Source organism: Carassius auratus, unplaced genomic scaffold (genome assembly GCF_003368295.1).
Source record: "Carassius auratus strain Wakin unplaced genomic scaffold, ASM336829v1 scaf_tig00013767, whole genome shotgun sequence".
NCBI classification, from domain to species: Eukaryota; Metazoa; Chordata; class Actinopteri; order Cypriniformes; family Cyprinidae; genus Carassius; species Carassius auratus.
Genome location: NW_020524440.1, coordinates 961019 through 983470, shown reverse-complemented (window position 1 = coordinate 983470; position 22452 = coordinate 961019). Strand labels below are relative to the sequence as shown.

At 35.4% G+C, this 22452-nt stretch overlaps 1 protein-coding gene across 2 annotated transcripts; it reads left to right on the top strand.

Annotated features, from left to right (window-relative positions):
* Positions 1-256: 256 nt before the first annotated feature.
* On the top strand, positions 257-21218 carry LOC113074153 (ETS domain-containing protein Elk-1-like). Of its 2 annotated transcripts, XR_003280600.1 has the most exons (10): positions 257-912; positions 8956-9164; positions 10023-10403; positions 10573-10728; positions 11754-11990; positions 12115-12244; positions 13124-13341; positions 14542-14643; positions 17297-17484; positions 17990-21218. XR_003280600.1 is itself a non-coding variant. In XM_026246904.1 (9 exons), the coding sequence occupies exons 1-9, from the start codon at positions 888-890 to the stop codon at positions 17393-17395; spliced, it is 1557 nt and encodes a 518-aa protein (XP_026102689.1). In that variant the 5' UTR covers positions 257-887; the 3' UTR covers positions 17396-21218. The 2 variants fall into 2 exon arrangements, 1 of the variants encoding a protein (XP_026102689.1); XM_026246904.1 differs by having other exon boundaries at positions 17297-21218.
* The last annotated feature ends 1234 nt before the right edge of the window (positions 21219-22452 follow it).

Here is a 22452-nt window from a genome sequence, read left to right as displayed (position 1 = left end):
ATATATTGCATTATTATATTTTTATGCTTACTATTGGACAGTATTTCGTTTTTAATAATTTTTATTTATTTTGATTATTTGGAGATTTATCTAATTATTTATTACATAGTTTTCCATAGTTTCACCCCATGCATTGTGTTTGATGAGTGCAAGCAACATTTCAGCGCATTGCAGCAACGTAACAAAAGTTTGTCCAAGTTCATTAATTTAGCGCTACAGCCCAACCCACGTGATGCTTGTGCGGTGACGTCACGGCCCGCACAGGGGACTCGCGGACCAAAGAGGTGAAAAAAAACAAAACAAAGAAACAAGTAGTCGAGGCGTTCGTGGAAACAGGAAGCAAACAGAGGGAAAGCCAAGAAGGCTGTTGTTGTAAATAAAAAAATAAGAGGGGAGCGCTCTGTCTTTTCCCTCCCAGCTGTTTGAGCTCTTTAAACTAACAGTGCAACCGCGGACTTTTAGTCCGTTGCTTGGACACCGCTGTAGGAGGGAAGCTCGCGCGCTTCGCGGACCAACGGCTACTTGATCAGGGTTCTCGGTTTATTTGCCCTCCCTCACCGTCCACCACACTGGAATTAATCCCACCTTACTGTTACCTTATTATTTTAAAGACAGGACGTGCCATTCCACCTTTTAATCACGACCCTGGTCGTTTTACTGGAGTATTTTGTCGTTTGAAGAAGTCTTCAGTCCGTCTGACAAGCGCAGCTAACGCGAGCTAGCGACTTAGCTGCTAATGTCAACTAACATGGAGGGAGAGGTGCATGTGTTACATAACAACCCAACGCAATTAAACCACCGACTTTTGACACCCTGCAAGCACAGTTATGGACGTGAATTAATCTCCAAAGAATAAAACGGCCCATAAACGCATTTATTTGGCAGAGATGGAGTCGAACCCGCTGATCAGCGGTAAGTTTTATTCCACTTAACACAACCTGTATGAAGCCTTCTGCACTTCAGCTGTGTTTGAGTAAATGTTTTGCAAGCCAAATGTCTGGCAGTGTGTCCACATACTGCTGTTACTGAAACAAATAGAATGTTTGGCAGACTTGTTTGCCTCTTGGTTATTTCTGAACTAATCAACAATTCAACGAAAATAATTTTAACAGAACAGCATTTGATTGTTTTATTGTGCACTAAATATTTAGATTTTGAGTGTCAGGGCTGTCAAACAAGCTAGTTTGCGGGGTGGATGTTTGTTCTTGTATTTAAAAAGGCGGTTTATAAATTAAACATAATAAATTATTCAATTATAATTTAGTTATTACTATAATTCTCTTTTTTGTATAATGTACAACCCCTTTATAATTATTATCAAACAAATGTTTTATTCAAATGCACAAGGAGTTGTTTTGAATTGAACATGATTGTGCAATGCATATGTCAGCATTTCTTTACATTGTTTGTGGATAAGAAACCAATGACAAATGATATTAACCAGCAGACCTCATGTAAACCCAGAAAAACTGGGTGGACACCTTGATGACCCATCGGGAACTGTCCTGAGCTCCGCTTAATACAACTGTATGTGTTTATTAGGGATTTGTTTTGTAATTTAGCACTGGATTCATTCTTCTCACATAACAGTCCTGTCTGACTCTCTCTTCCTTCGGGATGGCAATTCATTCATTGGCTATAAGTCATCATGCAGTCTGAGAACTCAAGATAATTGACTGAGCATTGAGGTCCCCGAACAGTCTTAAGGCAATAAGGTCTGAATGGGGAAAACAGATATGTGTTGTTCAGTGCCGGTCTATGTTTGCTTTTCTCAGATGTACAGGCTGATTTATGAGGCATTAGACCAAGGCAAGCTGTGCAGTGTTAGTCCGTTGATTAATCATACTGGAGCTCTTCAGCTAGAATATAACACTGCAAGGAAAATTATAGGGAATAATTTTTATCTTAATACTATAACCCTTTGGTTATTTTAATCCGTATATTCTGATGACTTTTTTGTTGTTGTTGGAAAAATTACCACAAAAATATCACAGAAGAATAGGGCTGTGCAAAAAAATCGAATGCGATTTTCATGCACATCTCATCAGTAAAGAAGCTCCTGTAATTAGAAGTATATCCCCAGCACGTGTGTTCAGATAAGGGTTGCCAGGTTTTCACAACAAATCCTGCCCAGTTGCTTCTTAAAACTGGTCCAAAACTAGCCCAATCGCGCTTCCGAGAGGTTCCCCTTTAAAAATTGCTTCACGGGGTTAAAATATAAGTTTTTTAGCAGGGTTGCCTTGGTAAAATTCGCATTTTAGGCGCTAAATATCACGTTGTTGGTATTGGGGTTGCTTCAAACCGCGGACATGAAAAACAACCACAGACTTGGCAACACTGGTTCAGGTGACGCGGCAGTTACTACACAGAGCCGTAGTCTACCGACAACTAACACAAAATCGTTTTCAAAATCGACAAAGAATCGCCTGCGATTTTAACATCGATTTTGTGTAGATTGTCAGTGAATTACGGCTCGGTGTAGTAAATGCCAAACGGTGTTGCCAAGTCTGTGGTTGTTTTCATGTCCGCGGGTCAAAGCGCCCCCAATACAAATAACGTGATATTTAGGCCCTAAAATGCGAATTTTACCAATGCTACCATGCTTAAAAAAGTATATTTTAACCCCGGGAAGAATTTTTTTTTTTTTATCGGGGAACCTTCTGGAAGCGCGATTGGGCTAATTTTGGACTAGTTTTGAGAAGCAACTGGGCAGGATTTGTTGTGAAAACCTGGCAACCCTGATTTGAACACATGTGCTGGATATATACTGCTAATTACAGGAGCGTCTTTACTGAGTAAAGTTGGATGAAAATCGCATTCGATTTTTTGCACAGCCCTACAGAAGAATGTTATTTCTGAAAGCTTTGATGTGTTATTGTGCTGTTGGGGAAATCAGAGGCTGTTTGTTTTATTGGCCTGAACAGTTCAGTAGATTTTGCTGTATGGCTGCCTTTGAAACACTTAATAATAATAATAATAATAATAAAACATTATTTATTATATACTGCTGCATTACAGAGGAGATGTTACTTACTCTTCCAAACAGCTGACTTTGTTTCTCAATGGTTGTTTATTAAGGGAAAGACCTATAATAAAGTTCTGTCTGTTATGGAAAATCTATTGTATTTTCTAATCCACTGTTTAAATAAAACTCTGTACTTCAAAACTAAAACCACTCAATGTTATGATGTTTGTGAATTTAAACATCACAACATTGTAATTTGCAGTATAAAATATAGATAACTATTAAACATCGAGTTGAACATTGAATTTTGGACATAAGAAGTTGCTATAATCGAGTTAGGACATGTATAAAGGCTTTAAAATGTTTTTTTTGTAATCTAATACTGTTTTTTAAGTTCAGCTTTTTAAAGGAATCTGAAATCTAAAATATCTAATGTTGATCAATATCATTCAGAAAAACAGTTATTGATCTTCTTGACATAACGGGTATACCTGATATTATTGTTCATCTATAGAAAATGTGTTCTTTTTACAGTGTAGTTGCGGTTGCACAAGTAATTTTGGTATGTTTCATTATATGTTTATTACCAGGCACATTTCTAAATTGGTTTAATGCATTTTGTAATAGGGATACAATGATACCATTTTTTCAGAACTGATCTGATACTGAAAATTCAGAGTATCTGCCGATAACGATCCAATCCAATAACAGCGCAGTGTTGTTTTTTTTAAATAAATGTAGAATTTGTATACTTCTCTGTTTTGACCTAAACACCCCTCTTTTGTGTGTTAAACATAATTGACTACATATAAACAACTAAATATTTATGAAAAATAGCAACTGAAAAAATCTATGACAAAAATACTATTATAAACTAGCTTAGTGGATAATTCAGCAGCAAAAGATACTCTAGATTCTAGAAAAATCAAGGGTGCACTATAGTTTTATGAAATCTAGTGAAATATTTTATTTACGAATAAGTCTGAAATCTGGTAGAATGTACACATTGCTCTTTGTATTGTTGAAAATGCATTCATGAAAAGTATATACATCTATATAGAAATGTAAAAGACGTTTAATTTTAAATGTATAGCACAGTAATAAAGGCAGCTACATTTGATAGATAGGGCAGAACAAGAAAGACTATTAATAATCTTTGATTGCGCAGAGAATTATTATAAAACTAAAGGCACCAGAGCTTATAATAAGCTTAAAAAAACAAGGAGTCACAGGCTGTGCAGCCCTCCGCGTCCGCATAGAGAAGTTAGCACAACACACAAGCTGCTCTGTTTGTGTTCATCTTCAGTTTTCTCTTCACAGCATTTCAGTCAGTGTACTGTTTGAGTAAATGAATTACTCCAGGATATTGGTTAATTTAGATTCTGAGAGTGTGTCGGCCATGTAAAAAAAAAAGTGAATAACTTAAGTAATTTGTGGATTAATGATTACTGGAGACGCGAACCAGTTCAAATGATTCAGTCTGATTTGGTGAACTGGTTCAACCGGTTCACTAAGAAGATCTGGTTAAATAGAATGATTCGTTCATGAACCAGACATCACTAGTGCAAAGGGAAGAGATATTGATACGTAGTGTATTCAATCTGTGCGTTAGTTTATTGAGACTTTTCTTTGAATGGTTTTAAATCTCAGTTACTGTGCGCTCTTAAAGAGAGTTTCACTGTTTTGACTGTAGTAACCGAACGCGACACGTAGTCTGATTGCTGAATGGAGGATGACAGACAGCCGCAGCAGAGAGAAGAGTTTATGTGAACTTGAATTTAATGACTTCAATACTAATCTATACCTCACATGGAACTATGGAACAGCTTCAGAACACTTGAAATATCCGCACAGAATGTTTTGGTGCTTTATAATGTTTTTTTACCTTTTGTGGGGCTCAACAAAAACACAATAGTATACGCACAATATCGGATTTGGATCGGTCTCGGCTGACCGATAACCCATCCGTAGAAAATGTCAGTATCTGAGCCGATACCGATCCCGAGTATCGGGTCGATTCATCCCTAATTTTTAATGCATCTAGTCATATTGATTGCTTATAAATAACAAGATATCTTTTCAGACAAATCTAAAATGTAATATTTTGTGGATGATTAAAACTGAGAGTTACTCTCTTTTCACTGTTATTGGTCAAAAGACTTGCATGCCCTGAATTGTTCTTTATTTGTAGATGCTAACTGAAAGGTATAAATGTTAGATGTTGGTTTGATGAGAAAGTATGTATAATGTAATAATATTAAAGACCTTTTACTGCTAATGAATGCACCCATTCAATCACTTACAGCTCGTTTTAATGACGGTATTAATTAATGAGATTTTATGTGCTGGGTTAAAATGCAAACCGCTTCCTTCATTGTCATCAGCAATTCACTGCAATTTATTTGGTTCAGTGTGCTTAAAGTGTGGCAGGATCTTTTTTATTCTTTAGAAACTGTTGCTTAAATTCTTTTACCATGGTGATAGTTTCTGAGGTGTTGCTTATGAGTTACGTAAATGGAGGGGGGTGGGGGTGGTAATGGAGTTAATTTGCATTCTCAACATGTTCTATCTGAACTTGTGATACACGTCCTTTGCTGACGGTAGCACCATTAATTCTTGCCAGTTTTCCCTTGATTTCACTGCTCTCCATTTATGCTCTTCTACTCAATCCAGCCATAAAGCAAAATGATTTAATTTACTGTATTGAGGATGTAAATTTGATTTCAGTCAATGTTGGATTCCCCAAAAGATTTCTAACATGGCTCCAGTACCAGTACATACGTCTCATGGCAATGAGTTCTAGGTGAATTTGATGCAATATATTTAGAAACAACTAGTAAAGCCAATATCTCTTGTTTTCACTGCACTTATTGCCTTATGGTGCAATATTTTACGAGCAGGCCTTATCAAAACCGATGTGGTAAATGTACCTGTTAAGCTCATGTACCCATTAAGCACAATTCGATTTTTGAGCTCAGATTATAAAAAGAAACAAATATGTATTATCCTACTTGATGTCTTAACCATTTGATGCGTTTCTTACTATAAACCTCCTGTAATTTCAAGTCAATCAGATCATTGCACACTGAGATATGAGTTACGTGGCCATTTTGAACGCTGTCTGAAAACTTTCAGCAAAAGAGGAGCCCCTTAAATGTGCATTTTTTAGTTGTTTAAGCTTTTATTTTGGGTAAGGTTTACTACTTTCTGTAAAGTTAAGAGATTCATTTTTAAACGTTTGCATATTATAACAGCACAGATGCTACAGGACACAATTAGCTGACTAGCTCTATAATATTGTGTGCTATGCTATTGCTAATATATTACTTTACAGGCATTACTGACTTTTACTTTTGAATCCAAATATTATAAATTGACAGTTTATTGCTGGTCTGTGGTGGTTTTACAGTGCTGTAATTTTTAAAGATTTCATATTATGTACCCTTTTCACAAGACTGTGATGACGTGTTTAATGGTCCTCAGCATTGTAAATTGATGAAAGTTTTTCATATTTGCATTTTTTAAAAATTATATACGTTTGTAACAATATTCTTTGTATTATATCACCTTTTCATCAAATTACAAAAAAAACATTAACTGGAATGCTAGGGTGTTTCTAATGCAGCATCTATGGGAGGGAAGGCAAATTTGACATTGTTCTTTGTTCTGATTGCCGATATCAGTCTCTCTCTTTTTATTTCCTTTTATTGAAAGTCACGAAAACACTAACGTAGAGTTTTTCTTTTGCTATTTGAGCAAATGGGAATGCAAAAAATATATTTGTGGTATTCTTCCATTCACTGCTCTTCAAGTTAACCCAACTATGACAACTTCCGCTGCTGAGAAACCCGGAAATGTGAAAAGGGTCCATTTTACGGTGAGCTTAAAGCCCCTTTCACACCTAGAATGATAGCTATAAAGATAACTATATTAGTGTCCACACCAGTGAATGATTTTGTGTTTCATTCAATGCGTCTGCTGCTTTAAATTCTCTAGCTCATTATAGCAGGATGGGTTCCGATTGGCTATCAATGTTTTTATCATTCATCAGCTGAAAAAAAATGGTTCTAAAAATGATTCCAACAATATTGTTTTTCTTTGACTTTATTGTTATAGTTGTAGTGTGGACTTTGTAGTTCTTTAATATTAAGATTTTTAGAACTATATCTTTATTGTTATCTTTATAGTTATCGTGCTTGGTGTGAACAGGCCTTAAAGGGGGAATGCACTACTATGAAAATCATACAGCTGCAGTGTGGCATCAATACGATTTCATAGATATTGTTAATAATAGTTGTACATAATAAAATATGTATGAACTTAATACATCATCTAGATTATATATGATAAAATTTATAAAAATTGTTGCTGTTCCAATAAAGCTCAGTGTGTTCTCATTAAGCTCTTCCACATTGAATGTCTATATAAACAGACTTTAAATATAAACTGAGGTAGTCACTTTAAGTTAATTTTTATTTAGGATTTAAGATGACAAAAATCTAGACGGAACTATAGTTTATGCCCAAAGATGGAATAGGCATGTCATCCATTCAATGAAGGAGCCATCAGGAAACTGTATCTGTCCAGGAAAAAAGTAACTAAAGGTTGGAATAAAATACATGACATTTAAAATTTGAACAGATTTTTAAAACACCAGTGTATGATGTGATCCACAATCCTATTTACAAGTCAGAAAGTAAAACTGGGCATCATACACTAAATGACTGAAGATCATACACTACCAATACTACAAGTAGTTCTGATCACAACAAACTCCTCCAGAAACTTGTGCATTTGATGCTGGAAAACAAGTGAAATTTAATTAAATGACAATGTGTTCTAAAATCGGCTGAAAATATCAAACATGTTTGATCTCGTCCTACTGGATAGAATCAAAGTCTAAAGCTAAAAAAAAAAAAAAAACCTGTCTGTGACCATCACACACTATGTGATTTTCTATTAATTATGTCAGCTCAAGTCAACAGACTGGCTCTGGCCTTTGGCCTCTAGCATCAACTTCTCCAGGCTGTAAATCAGTGTAGAATTGGGCAAAAAAAAATATTGTAGAGTAGTCCAGCTTTAAGATTTAAGATATAGATAAGTTGACATTTATAATATGATAATCAAGTATTATTTAATGATAGAATTTTAGTAATTAGAACTAAAACTTGATAACCATGTTTTAATGCATACAAGTCATTTTAACTGGACTGGTGGTAGTGCTTTTTTGGTCATTCAGTGTTTCTGTATATAAAAAAAAAAAATACTGATTGAATAATAATAACAATAATTCTACTAATAAGAACAATATAAAATGCACTAAGGATTAATTAGCTGCTGGATTCATGAATATTAGTCAAGTTGTGTGTGTTTGCTCGAACTGATTTACAGAAATCAATGCAAGGACGATAAAAGTTTAACACCAGCCAATGAGATTGCCGTCTGTGCATTAGTTCCGCCTACTACAGGAAAACCTGTCAGTTCTTAAAAGCTTAAGAATTCTAAATGAATGCCTTTATTTTGACAGGAAAATAGAACAAAGAGTATCATTAACATGTAGCGCGTCACCGCCTCTGTCTCTCTCTCTCTCTCTCTCTGTGTGTGTGTGTGAGACATAATTTAGTCGCCGAGAGTGAAGATTTAGTTGCATATGCCAGTAATTTACTCGCAGTGTAGAGGGTTGTACATGATGTGAGCTTAATGGGAACAAGGGTGTGCTTAAAGGGTACACAAATGCACCCATTAAGCACAGCCAGACATTTTGCATTTAATGATGTATATCTTGATTTAAATGCTTTTGACATTTAATATAAATTTTTATATTTTTTGTGTGAGAGATTAATCTTTTTGTACTGAAACCAATATATTTTGCATTTGTTATATATATATATATATATATATATATATATATATATACATATATATATATATACATATATACATATATATATACTGCCTATTTATCAAAGTCTGTTTTTTGTCCCCTGTAGCAATGGATCCGTCCATTACATTGTGGCAGTTCCTGCTAAACCTGCTGGATGATAAGAGTCAGAAGCATTTGATCTCCTGGACATCTGGGCATGGTGAGTTCAAACTGCTGGATGCCGAGGAGGTGGCCAGACTCTGGGGGCTGCGCAAGAACAAAACCAACATGAACTATGATAAACTGAGCAGGGCACTTCGTTACTACTATGACAAGGTATGTACAGGAGTAACTATGTATGTGAATCATGGACTCAATCAGTTTATTTTCTATATACATTACGGTTTAAAAATTTGGGGTTTGGATTTTCTTCTAAAGAGCTTACAGTTATTTCTGCAAGAATGCAATAAAGTGATCAAAAGTGATCGTACTGGCATTTACAATGTTACAAAAGATTTTTATTTTAGATAAATGCTGTTCTTTTGAACTTTCTATTCACCAAATAATCCCAAAAAGATGTATCATGGTTTTCCACAAAAATGTTTAGTAGCACAGCTTTTTTAAACATTGAAAATAATAAGAATTGTGTCTTGAGCAGCAAAGCATCATATTGGAATGATTTTTGAAAGGCTCATGTGAAACTGTGAAGAAGACTGGAGTAATGATGCTGAAAATTGCATTTAAAAATATATTCAAATAGAAAACAGTTATTTTAAATTGTAACAATATTTCACAATATCGCTGTTTTTACTATGTTTTAATCAAATATATGCAGACTTATGAGGTTAAGAGACTTCTTTAAAAAAAACATGAAGAAATCTTACCAACCACAAAGTTTTGAGCAGTAGTCTATATATTTGACATACATTAATAAAATTTATTGATATTAAATTAGATAAAATAAATGAAGTTAAATTAAACATTATTTACTCAAAAAATTTTAACCAATTGATGACCCTGGAAAATATTTTGGTCCATCACTAATATTTACACATAAATATGAATAATTTTTTACTGTCTAACTACTATGAAAAACTTAGAAAAACGCGTAAGATTGGAACTTGAATTAATGTTTAATTTCAAGTGCATGTTATTGTTTAGCCACTTTTCTTCAAGCTTTCATAACTTCCACAGAATATTATCAAGAAAGTTAACGGCCAGAAGTTTGTCTACAAGTTTGTGACCTTTCCGCATCTTAACTCTGCTGATGGGCTGAAAGGGCCTGAGGATTCCCAGAGGGCCACTACAGGGGAGAATTTGGAGCTGTCCAAATCTAACACAGGTGCTAACACCACCAATCCGAATCTCTCCAAGAGCCTGCAGGTTCAGCTCTCCTCTCCTAATTCAGTGCAACGTAGCTCCCGCAACGACTACATGAAGTCTGGTCTCTACTCCACTTTCACTATCCAGTCCCTGCAGACACCCTGCAAAACCACATCCAAATTCATCAAAACAGAGGACATCCTGATTGACTGCAGCTCCAAACCTGCCCCTCTGGACCACATAGTCCATGAGGTCAGCTTCTTTGTGGAATTGTTTTTTAGAGCTGATGCTTTTAATTCTGTAATAGCCCTCTCAGATGACATAATCCATCAGTTATCAATGTTTAAACCTCCAAAACCTTGTGAGGCAAACCTTGTGTGTCTAGTGTTTGATTCACAGTGATTGTGTGTGTATGCTGCAGATGCGAATGTGTCAGACAGAAGGACAGCAGGAAACTGTTCAGCCCCAGTCGGCTGTGGAGAGCTGCAGTCTGCAGGTGATAGTTACCCACCCGTCCCCATGTGCTACTCCCGCCCTCAGCCCACAGACACCCTCTGGCTCTGTAACTGCAACCACGGTATGGATTTGCTGTTTAACACACATCCAGACTCAGTCTTTAAATGTTTTTACCAATGAATGATTGTGTCAACAGTTTTTTGTTTAGTCAATTTGTAGTTGACCAAAAGTCTGGAAATTTTAGTCTAGTTTTAAAACATAGTCATATTTTAGTCATGCTGCAAACTGATAATTACGGTTTTTTGGTCAGAATTATAACCGGGATTACTGATCATGATTGTTGTCAGAGAATGTCAAATCATACACTTGGTTTAATTGATCTCATTTAGATTTATTCAATTATCATTTTTTTTCTATGCATAATGAAAACTAGTCAAACTCAAAAACTAAAACAATGAAAATTCTATTATTAACTCTGATAATTCCAAATAATATTTATGTTTTTCTATTAAAGCAATTACAAAAAAGATTTGTGGCACAGAGACCAGAAAAGGGCATTTGTTCAGCAACCACGATCGCATGCAATATAGTCGAAATCCATGTTTGGATGTACTACAGCCGACAGTGATGCCTTGTGTGTGCTAGATTTTGGTAACTTCTTTTTAGTCTCTTTTTTTTTTTCAGCGATGTTGCATATTGATAGTCATAGTGTTTAATGATGTCTCATCTTAGTCAAAGAAAAAGGTCATCAATTAATAATATTCTTAATATATATATATATATATATTTAAATTATGGAAATTAAAACTGGAAGGCAGTCATTCAAGTTTTGCTATGAATCTCAGTGTCAGAAATGGCATCACAGCCAAGCAAGCCCTGAATAAAATCAAGCGCAACATTTTTCTTGTCACAATATGGAAATAAATGAGTTACAAATTAGTATTTGCTCATTGAAGCGCTTATTGTAGCCTTCTAGTCTACATGAAAGTGTTTGGCAGATTTATAAAAGCTTATTGACCCAGAATCTTGTAAAATACCTTAAAGATCTGCTAATTAGCTTGCAATCCAAATATCCAACACCCTGTTAAATACTGTTATTATTAAGACTTTTGTGCATAACATTTTTGTTTTAAATCCATCCCACAGAATAGTCAAGCACAGAAGAGCCAGAATTTGGGTGACCCACCCCAGATCTACCTGTCTGATCCCAGCTCTCTGACCTCGCTCATTCCTCTAGCTCATGGAGAATGTGTAGTCAACCCCTCTCAGTCTGTGTTTGTGGTCTTAAAGCCTTCGCCAGTCGGGCTGTCCAAAGAGTCCAGTCTCCCGTCTGAAGACGACTTGCTGGAGATTGTCCAATTGGATGACAAAACAGATCTTGAGGTGAACAGACGTGTCAATTATAAATCATTCAGTGTAAAACATCCTAATGTTTGACCATGTTTGGCTGTACTTAAATGCAAAGGTAATTTAGCTTTTTATTTATTTTATTTACTGCCGTACTCAGCCAGTGTCCACAGTGCCTGTCCTTGGAGTTACAGATGCCCCTATCCCTGAGGATGCTCCGTCACCCTGTGTGGAGCCAGAGGCCCAGCCGGTTGGAGAAGGGGAAGTGAAAGAGAAGCCTGAGCTACCCGGTTAGTTGAAAGTTCAGGTTGTTGATGCTTTAAAGAGCTGGTGAGGTTCATAACAGCTGATTGTTCTTTAACTCATTCCTTAGCATTTTTTGTCCAATTTATAAAAGGGACATCAATTAAGGTCCATTTGAATATCTCAAGTTTCTTGGCAACCAAAAACAGCCTACTGTTAAGGTAATTAACTACAATACTTTTCAAAAGTATGGGATCAGTAAGAATTTAAAAATCTATTTGAACAAAATGCTCATCAAGACTCGATTCATTTAATCAAAAATACAGTAAAACAAGAAACATTGTTAAATATGACTACAAATAGACTACTATTAAAATAGCTGATTACTATATGAATATATTTTAGCAGTACATATTTATTCTTCAGAAAAACATTCTAATTATGCTGATTTGATGATCAAGAAACATTTTATTATTGTCAATGTTGAGAACAGTTAAACAGTTGAACCTTTTTGTGGAAATGTGTATATATAATTTATTCAGGATTCAAAAGTTCAAAAGAACAGCATTTATTTGAAATATAAATAATTTGTAACATTAGAGATGTCTTTACTGTCACATTTGATCAAATCAGTTGCTGAATAAAAGTATTAATTTACCTAAAATAAAAAAATAAAAATAAAAATGAACTACCCCCAAACTTTTGAACAGTAGTGTATATTACTTGGCGGAATAATTATTTATTTATTGTGATAATAATAAATTAATTATCAAATTATGATGTCTTTTATCATATTGCTGATCATTCCTTTTTATAAAAGCAATAAGCCTCTCCAAGCAATCCTTTACAGTTATTTGACATGGTTATAGGTCAACAAAACCCACAGTGCTCGTCAATTTCAGCCGCTCATTCAAATCTGTTTTTAGAGGACACCAATACTGCATCAGCCTCCCTCCCAGTAAGCACGCAAGAAGTACAGCCTCCTAAATCAAAGAAGCCCCGTGTGCTGGAACTGCCATCTTCGTCTACGCTGCTGCCCCCTGGACTCTCACTGGATAAGGTCAATGCAGCGGTGAACAGCCTGCTGGCTTCTGGCAGTGCCACAAACACCTTAACACCTACAGTCATCACCTCCCACGCCCTGGTGAGTCATTCAGTTCAGTATTATGGTTGTTTAAAACGTGCTAAATTTTCAAATGTTAATTTTTGCTTTTTAAATCCATTTAATTCTGTTAACAAATTTAACGAATCACTATTTGTTATTGCTGCTTGCAATTACATTACTAAGATGAAACCCACATGAACACCTCAGAAAATAGTTGACAGCCCTGATTTCAGCACAATATACTCTTTTACCACATAGAAGGCACAGAGAGATGACTGTTAAATGACTGAAATGCTTCAGCATTATCTTTCAGTCTTTCAGTGGAGTCATGCTTGGGCATTTTTAAGAGCTAGACCTATAGCTCTTAAATTATCAGAAATATCAAGGTTTTTTTTTTTTTTTTTGTCTAAGGCAACAATGGTGTTTTTGTGGTATGAATGGATGCTTTCCATGTGCCAAGCTCTTATTCATACAGTCTCAATGTGATTTTTAAAGGGGTCCTATTATGCTCTTTTACAAAGTCTTGATTTTGTTTTGGGGAGTTGTTTTGTAGGTTGTTTTATTTTACATTACTACAACACTTCTCTCCCCAGTCTGGTAAGAACGGCTAGAATCGTTCCTATATCAAATGAAGGCCCACTTTCTTAAATCCAGTTAATGTGCTGTAATTGGTTATCTGGGCCAGTGTGTGTTGCAATTGGCAGCTTCAGTGTAAATATTGCGTCAATATTAAATCAATTTGAGCATGGTTTAAAACCAGATGATAATAACCACTCTAAGTTGTCTGCCTTGGGAAAGCTAGTGTGTCTCCGACATAGTGGTAACACTCATTGCCTTGTCTAGTGCAACTCAACCAGGTCTCCTCCCATTCGCCGATATATGTGATATCACAAATCCCAGGAAATTGTATGCGTTGTAGTCCAAACGAGTCATTGTTGTAGTTTTTGAAAAGTGTTAAATAAAAGTATCACTTTGAAATGGACTTTGAGCTTTGTAACTTTGCAGATCTTTTTTTTTTTGCTCAAACAGCAACATTACAGACTAACTAAAGTTGAAAATCATAATAGGACCCCTTTAACAAAGCCAGAGTGATACAAATGCTTGTATTACCATATAACCAAGAAAAAAGAGACAACACAATGACCGTGTAAAATGGTTCATACATACATACATACACACACACACACACACACACACCGACACGAACATACTCTTCAACTCTCTCTCTCCCTCTCTCAGACTCCAGTGCTGTTGACACCGAGTCCGCTGCCATCAACCATTCACTTCTGGAGCACGCTCAGTCCAATCGCTCCACGCAGCCCTGCCAAGCTCTCCTTCCAGGTGAGACTTCCTGTCCACAGCATGGCAGCAGCACACCATCTGTCTCCTCACACTCCCTTAGCTCATTGCATGGATGAGATTCTACTATCTGTCCACTCCATTCATAACCATCAAATACTTCACAACATATACATTTCATATATTTCTCCTTTTCCCAACTTTTCAGATTGTCATGGTAATCTATATATCTTATCTACATTCATGCATTTAGCAGACACTTTTGTTCAAACAGACGTAAAATAGAGGAAACATAAGCGTTTTTCACAGAACCAACAATATTCTTATACAGTGGCAGGAATATTAGAAAGCTAGTTTACTAAATGAGCTACAGCATTTAACCAGGTAGTCTTTTAACAATTTTGAAATTCTGAAATATTATTTTGTTTCATGACATGAAAAGGAAATTGGTGTATTACATAGAGTATTTTTTGGATGATAAAATGGTTCGGCAAATTATGAATGGATGAGCCACATTTTAAAATAAGTTAGCCAGCTATTATTACACTTGTGAACACATATCATTTGAATTCTATTATTGTGCTTTCAGATTAACTCTGTTGCTACAAAACCGTACTCTACAATTAAGATAATGAATTTATGATTATTATCGAGTAAGTATTTATAGGTGAATAATAATAATAATTTAATTATTACATATTACTGAACTGTCTTTAATCATATAGCTTTTGCTCACATTATATAAAAAAATTAATGCTTGGTTCACATTTTATTTTATTTATTTTTTATTTCCATGCTTTGCATTGCAGTGATTTCACAATGTACAGTGTTTTCTTTTGCTTATTTGTTAAGTGGACATCAAATCTTTCCTGCTTAATTTTGAGAATGTTTTTGTTTTGTTGGACTGTTCCTCAGAAAAGCATGTGAGCATCCTCTGCTGGCCAATAGCAGCAGTGCAGGGTTTGGAATGTTTATAAGTTGCTATCTTTACAGGAACAGGTGCATTAAATCTAACCCTAAATAAGTGTATGTTTTGGATGTTCTTCTTGGACTAGTTTTTATTTTTGGACTAGTTTTTATTTCTTTTTTTTTATTATAGCAAAATGGTCTCTAAAAAGGGAAAGTTCACCCAAAATTGAAAATTAGTCCACGATTTACTCACCCTCAAGGAATCCTTGGTGTATATGACTTTATTCTTTCAGATGAATCCAATCAGAGTTATATAAAACATTGTCCTGGCTCTTCCAAACTTTATAATAGCAGTGGGAAGGTGTTTCTGTTCAACAGTTCAAAAGAAGTCCAATAAAGCGCATCCATCCATAATAAAACAGTTCCTCACACAGCTTTAATGTTCTATTGCAAATGAATTACTGCAAATTTGCGCATTCATTTATACTCAAAAAGGGCTCAAAATGATTGCTTGTAACAGGATAATGATCACTAACTAAAACAAAATGTAATTTAGAGGGCTCCAAACTATGCCCAGAACAGTCGCAATTGCAACCAAAAATATTCATTTGTGAATGATACTTTTGCTGAGATTTCCATTTCATTTATTCATAACTATATTTTCAAACCTTAAACTGCTGCAAACTACAACACCCCAAACTTATACTTATTCAGAGAAATAAGTGTTCTCAGTGACCGCGATGTGTTGTGCAACATCTTATACAAACTCAGAGTTAATGGGTAAATTAATGCATACATGACAGATCAGTCTTTTTCAAATCATGTTTGGACTTGCGTTCATTAAAATGAGTTCATAACATTGCCTAAGGTATTCTGGATGTGGTTTGGAAAGTGAAAAATGTACTGGTAAAACTTGAGTGACAGTTTTCTAACTTTGTGTTTGGACTATGCAAATAAGTTCCACAGAAGGAAAATAGGGTGGGCCACTCCATGGTCTTTTGTTGTGGTGGAAACCGCCATCCACAGCACAGAAATGGAGAAAAAACAAATTGCAGTCTCTTCTTCATCAGATAGGGAACCCTTCCAAAAGGCACTCCTTGTTCTGAATTTCTGTCCAGATAGACAATAGCAGATCACCAACGTTCTGAATTTCCTGTCTGCAAATCAACAAAGTTCCGAGTCTCAGTCCAGTAAGGGGAGAGACACTAACAGACACAACCCTTTTCTGAGCCTGAGACCCATTACAGGGAAGGCAGCAACAGACACATTCGTTCTGAGTCTCGGATGTCCAGAGAGACACTAACAGATACATTCAAGTAGTGCTGTGCAAAAAATGTAATGTGATTTTCACACGCATCTTGTCAGTAGATGCGCTCTTGTTATTAGTATTAAATATCCAGCACGTGCGTTCATATAAAGTATAAATATATATATATATATATATATATATATATATATATATATATATATATATATATATATATATATATATATATATATATATATATATATATATATAAAACCTAAATAAATTAAAAACTAAATCTTAAAAACTATATAATTAAGAAAAACGCTAATAAAAAATGACAAACAACAAAATTGCAAAAACTTGGACATAAAATTTCATTCAAAATATTAAAAAACTATCACAGTATAGCAATAATACTAAAATATCACTGTTCTGTGGAGATGGATAGCATGTCATGAATACAATACATTTAAAAAAAAAACACCTTTTTACAGTCAAACTTAAATTCTAATTAATATCATCCTGTTATTCTTCCAGTTCCCCACCAATGGAAGCAATCAGATCCAGATCCCAGCACTGAGCGTGGACGGCCTATCCACACCTGTCGTTCTCTCCCCTGGACCACAGAAACCATAACTTGCGATTTAATTCCCTTATCTCCTTCCATGGTGATTGGCTCTCTCTCCAGCCAATGAGAGATGGGACACTCCGTATCAAGTTCTGCTGTGAGTTGGGCGGGGCTTCTGCTCCAGTGATGACTCGAGGAGTTTGCTTTCACGATTGGTTGACAGAGCTGCTCAATATTGGGCTTGATGGGGGCATTTCATAGAATATTTGGTCTTTTTTTATTTTCCTTTGCCTTTTAAATGATCATTATGGATGGTTATTTATTTATTTCTGATGTTTCTTGGTGCATCATGAGATGCATATACCAGAATGCTCTTATGAACGTGAAATTCAGAGATCTCAGTTTTATTTTTGATTTCTCACAATAACATTGAGTTATGGACCAGACGATGTATCATTTGATTGAAACAAGGCATTAAATGCCATTTACTTCACAGATGGAGCATAGCTTTCTTAAAAACTTCAATATTTTTGGAAATGGAAAGAATGCATTTGAAATCTGCCAGATTAAAGTGCAAGTTCATTTTCTTTCTACAGAGACACAAATACATGATTTTTAGTAACACTGTTATTTAAACATTTTGTGTTTTTCCTTGGCCAAAGGAGTCAATTTTGCTAAAGTGGCATTGAAAATCGGAGAGGAATGTAACGGCCATTCCCAGGATTGAGGAGGTGAAACCAGGGAGGAAAAGATACAAAGAGATTCTGAATGATATCAAGATCTGGAATGTATCAATCTTTTTCTTCTATTGCATCATTCCTTTATTTCAGAACTTTCTTCTTGTAAATATACGTTCCACCCATTCCGAGATTTGAAAGATTCAATTTTATACTCTTGCTTTTCTGTTTTTGTTGTTGTTTTTAGTCATTCTATCAAGGAGCCCTTTCTCTGGCAGCACTGACAATGCAGGTGAAGGTTTCAGAAGTGTCGCAGCGAAGCTTTGCAGTTTCATGCTTTTTTTTTCTTTAAAAGAAAACGCCAGAGGAGACCAAAGACCAGCCGTTTATATACAATCCATCTTAGCATCTCTATCCTTTTTTTCTTTATGTTTTACATTTTCTCTCGCTCTCATCTTTTTATTTTTACTCTGCCGCATCAAAGGGCTATAAGAACTTTCACGCAACCAAAACCCTCTCACTTCTGACAATGTATATAAGTGATACATCTGACTCGCCAGCTATAAGTGTAAAACACATTAATCCTTGTAAATAAAGTAATTTATGGCAGAACAGGAAGTATGTAACTTCAGCTGCTTTCGATATCATTAGTAGTTTTGTATGGCCTGCCTCTTATGCTATGTTCATCTGATGTGATAAAATCACACTCACGGTTGTTACCTCAAAGCTGTTAACAGCTCGACGTGTCAAAGCAGGCACGCAAATACGTTGCAGCTGTCAAACAAAGTCAACGATTATTTGCATGTCTTGTAGTTTGTGTATGAAGCTCGGAAGTTTCCTGTGGGGAAATCATGGTGGTTATATATAATGTTCTACAGAAAGCTGTACTGAAGTTTCAGTAACTGCCTCCACCACTTACAGGCTTTTCTGTATGGCCATTTCTACCATTTAATTTGACCTGAGAGTGCTGAACTCACCTTATTTTCAGTTTTCAGAACATTTAATCGTCAGTGTCTTTCACTTTAGAACATTTTGGCTCTTTAAGTTTGTGCTTTTTGTTGTTTTAACGAGTTTTCTGGTTTGATATCTGCTCGATTGTAATGAACTAGGGTGGATTTGCTGGCAGCATGCTGCAATTGCTTACGCTTGTCACCTCTGAGAGTGTTCTCTCCTGCATTTTGTGCACCTCATGGCTGATCTGTTACATGAACAAATGCGAAGAGTGAATGACTGTTTGTTTTAAGATGAAGCACTTGAGAAAAGTCCCAAAGATCAGTAAATGTTCACCACAGCTCTTGGTGTCACTTTTATATGTACCGATGATGTCATGGACGCCCACAAGTCGACACATAGAATGTTCTGTTCGGGGTGCATTTTGAGACTCACCCCCTCACATTACCACGTGCTAAACTCAGTGAACTGATATCAGCTTAACCATGATCAAATTCACACAAAACATATGGATTTTCATTGGTGAGTTATACTTGTGGTTGTTTTTACATGCGGTGGAAAAAAATAATAAGCCTGCAATATCGAATAACTCACTGTGATGATGAATTTAGTGATTTGTGAGTAATACTTTTCCCGATCTTGATCTTTAATGCAGTGTGGTAAGTCTGCAGTACTGCTTTCAGCCGTCTTGTCACTTTCCTAAGCTTGTCTGGATCGCTGGGATTGTTTGTGCCTCTGAACGTCTATGCTCTGTAATGCACTGCGAATGTGTTTTAACAGCTGATGTCTTTGAGCTATACTCCTCCTATTTCCCTTGCTCTGATGCTGCTGTTACTTTTACTGTACATCAGCACTGATCAATATACAGTAGTGACAGCATACTGTGCTCGGTTCCCCGAAATGAACTACTAGATAATGCTGGCTTAATTTATCCCCACAAAACTTGTTTACAAACTAACACGCTTTAAAGACCGAAATAGTGAGCCATATGATCTTTTTTAAACCATTTATTTTTTACAAATACAGAAATGATTTAGAAATCCTTATCTGAATTCAGACAATGTCTAATATTGTAATATTAAAGAGCTTTTGTCATGTTGATGATATTGCTGCCCCCTTTTAGATAATGAAACTAATGCTGCATGGCTCTGGACCTAAAAAGACTGTTTGGGTATCATAATACCATAAATACCATTAAATAGGCCTTGAATTTGGATTTCTGGGTATGTGCTATTTCGGTATTAATAGCTTCTAAAAACATTGTTCTTTTTTTTCTAAAGTCATCCCAGAATAATATGTGGAGTAATATTAATCGGTAATATTTATTGTGCTTATAACAAGTAAAGCTCCAGAAATGTTTATTTCCATCCTAGTCCTAGAACCAAAATTGTGCATAAATTGTATTTGTGCAAGTTTTTATTGTGCATAAAAATTATAAATGATTGTTGGTAACCAGAAAGTGTAAATGTTCTAGCCACTGAAACCTTTATGCAAATGAAGGCACACGTTACATTAAAAAAAAGCCATTTATTGAATAATTGATTGGACCGTAGAGATGTTGGCAGAGACTATTTTTCTTCTTTTTGTTGAGGAGTCTCTAAATTATTTCCTAATACCAGCAGAGATTTCGTACCATGTACAAGTTTCCATTGTGAGACAGTCAATCGTATCAGTATTTCTCGTTGAGAAAACCTGTTTAATGCTTGTTACCTGCTTATGAAATCACAAATCCAAACACCAAACTGGAGACAATGGAGTTGATACTTTCGTGGCTCAAAACTGTTAAGACATTTGCCTCGTTTTGCTTTTCAAGTTACTGAATTTCAGATGTTGTAAGAAGTCTTTTTACTTTTTTTTCCTCTTTGAAATGTTATGTGGGAACTGTCAATGTATTGTATGATTCTGTATTCTATAATGTGTTGGGAAATCTTGCGCTAAGCATATATTTGTGTAAAAATAAAAAAAGTCTACTACTTGTGTGAAGAAGGAATACATGGTCCTGTTGGACTGTTGGGAAGCAGATCTCTGTGGCCTAAACTCCCTTTCCCAGATGAGAATCACTCTCTGGGAGTTTATTTGATAAAGGGAAGAAGAGGTTTTTATTTTTCTGAATACTATATTATATGTACTGGAAAAAACTAAACTATTTTTAATCTGCACATGCTACTTTGTTTGTGTATGTGATAGATATTAATCTTGTTTTCTAAAGAAAAAAAAAGACTGAACTAATATGAAAGTGAATAAAAGGCTATTTTGTTCTTTACATTGTTTAATATATTCATTTTGTTTGTCTATCTTTTATTTATTGTTCTGTCTACCTATCATTCCATGTAACATTGTATTGTTCATTCTATGTAATGCTTCTGTCTGTCTTCAGTGTATTCCATAGTTGGTTCTGTTGTTCTGTCTGACGTTTGTTCTATCCGTCTATCATTCTATCTATTGTTCTGTTACATTCCATAGTTCTATCATTCTGTGCAATCTATCATTCTTTCTATATTGTATATCTAGCTATTGATCAGATAAGTGTCACAATGTATTACTACAGTTACAAATGTATAAAACTAACACAATCTTATAATGTAAGTTAATATATATGGGCCCTTAAGTACAGAATGAGCTGTTTTACAACAATTTAATGTTACTGGTCTTTTCAAACATGCTATTTAATCTGATGTGTTTTTGCTTGATACTAAAATAATAATAATCGTACAGCATCTGATCGAGACCAGGATATCCATAAATAATCCCTCTTTTGTTATCAACTTCAAAAATGGGATGAAATAATGCATGTGAAAACTAGTAAAAAAAAACAAATCCCTGAGGGACTCAGTTTTGTATGTCATGCCTCCTCCGGGACCGCAGCCCTCGAGGAGGAGAGAATAGATATTAATTAAATCCATGTTAAGACTCAAGGTAGGACCCCCACACAACATGTTGATTAACCAAACCCCACAATCCTCCTCAAACTGACTTTCATTTTTCCCGAAATGCAAACAAAGAAGGATGAAAGCATTAGGCTTCTTTTAACATGTTGACGATGTCTGTGCCGTGAGCTACAGAGAGACAGAAGAGGAAAAAACTTGATATTACGAAGAGATGCAGACGAGACATACCTGGAATAACCTTCTAAAGATAAAGCATGTTTTAGAAAGTTTGGCAGATAGAACTTTTTAGTTCACGAACTCTGTCTATGTTCAGGACAACAGCATACTTCTCACTCTATTCCTACAGTTTCTTCATGACCTACTAGAAAAATCCATCCATAATACGTTGTGCTGGTGAGTTTTGTCAAGTGCCAAAATCATGCACTTATTTATTCTTTGTTAATTTCAAATAACAAAGCAGAGACTGTAGAATAAATGATATTTCAGAGCATAAGGCCTTGTTTTATTGTCCTGGTGCCTTGGGCACAGCTGCAGATGGCACATAAGAGACCTGAGCATCGGGTCGCTGATTTTTATTGCGCTGAATGGACTTCAGTAGCTTCACGCTGC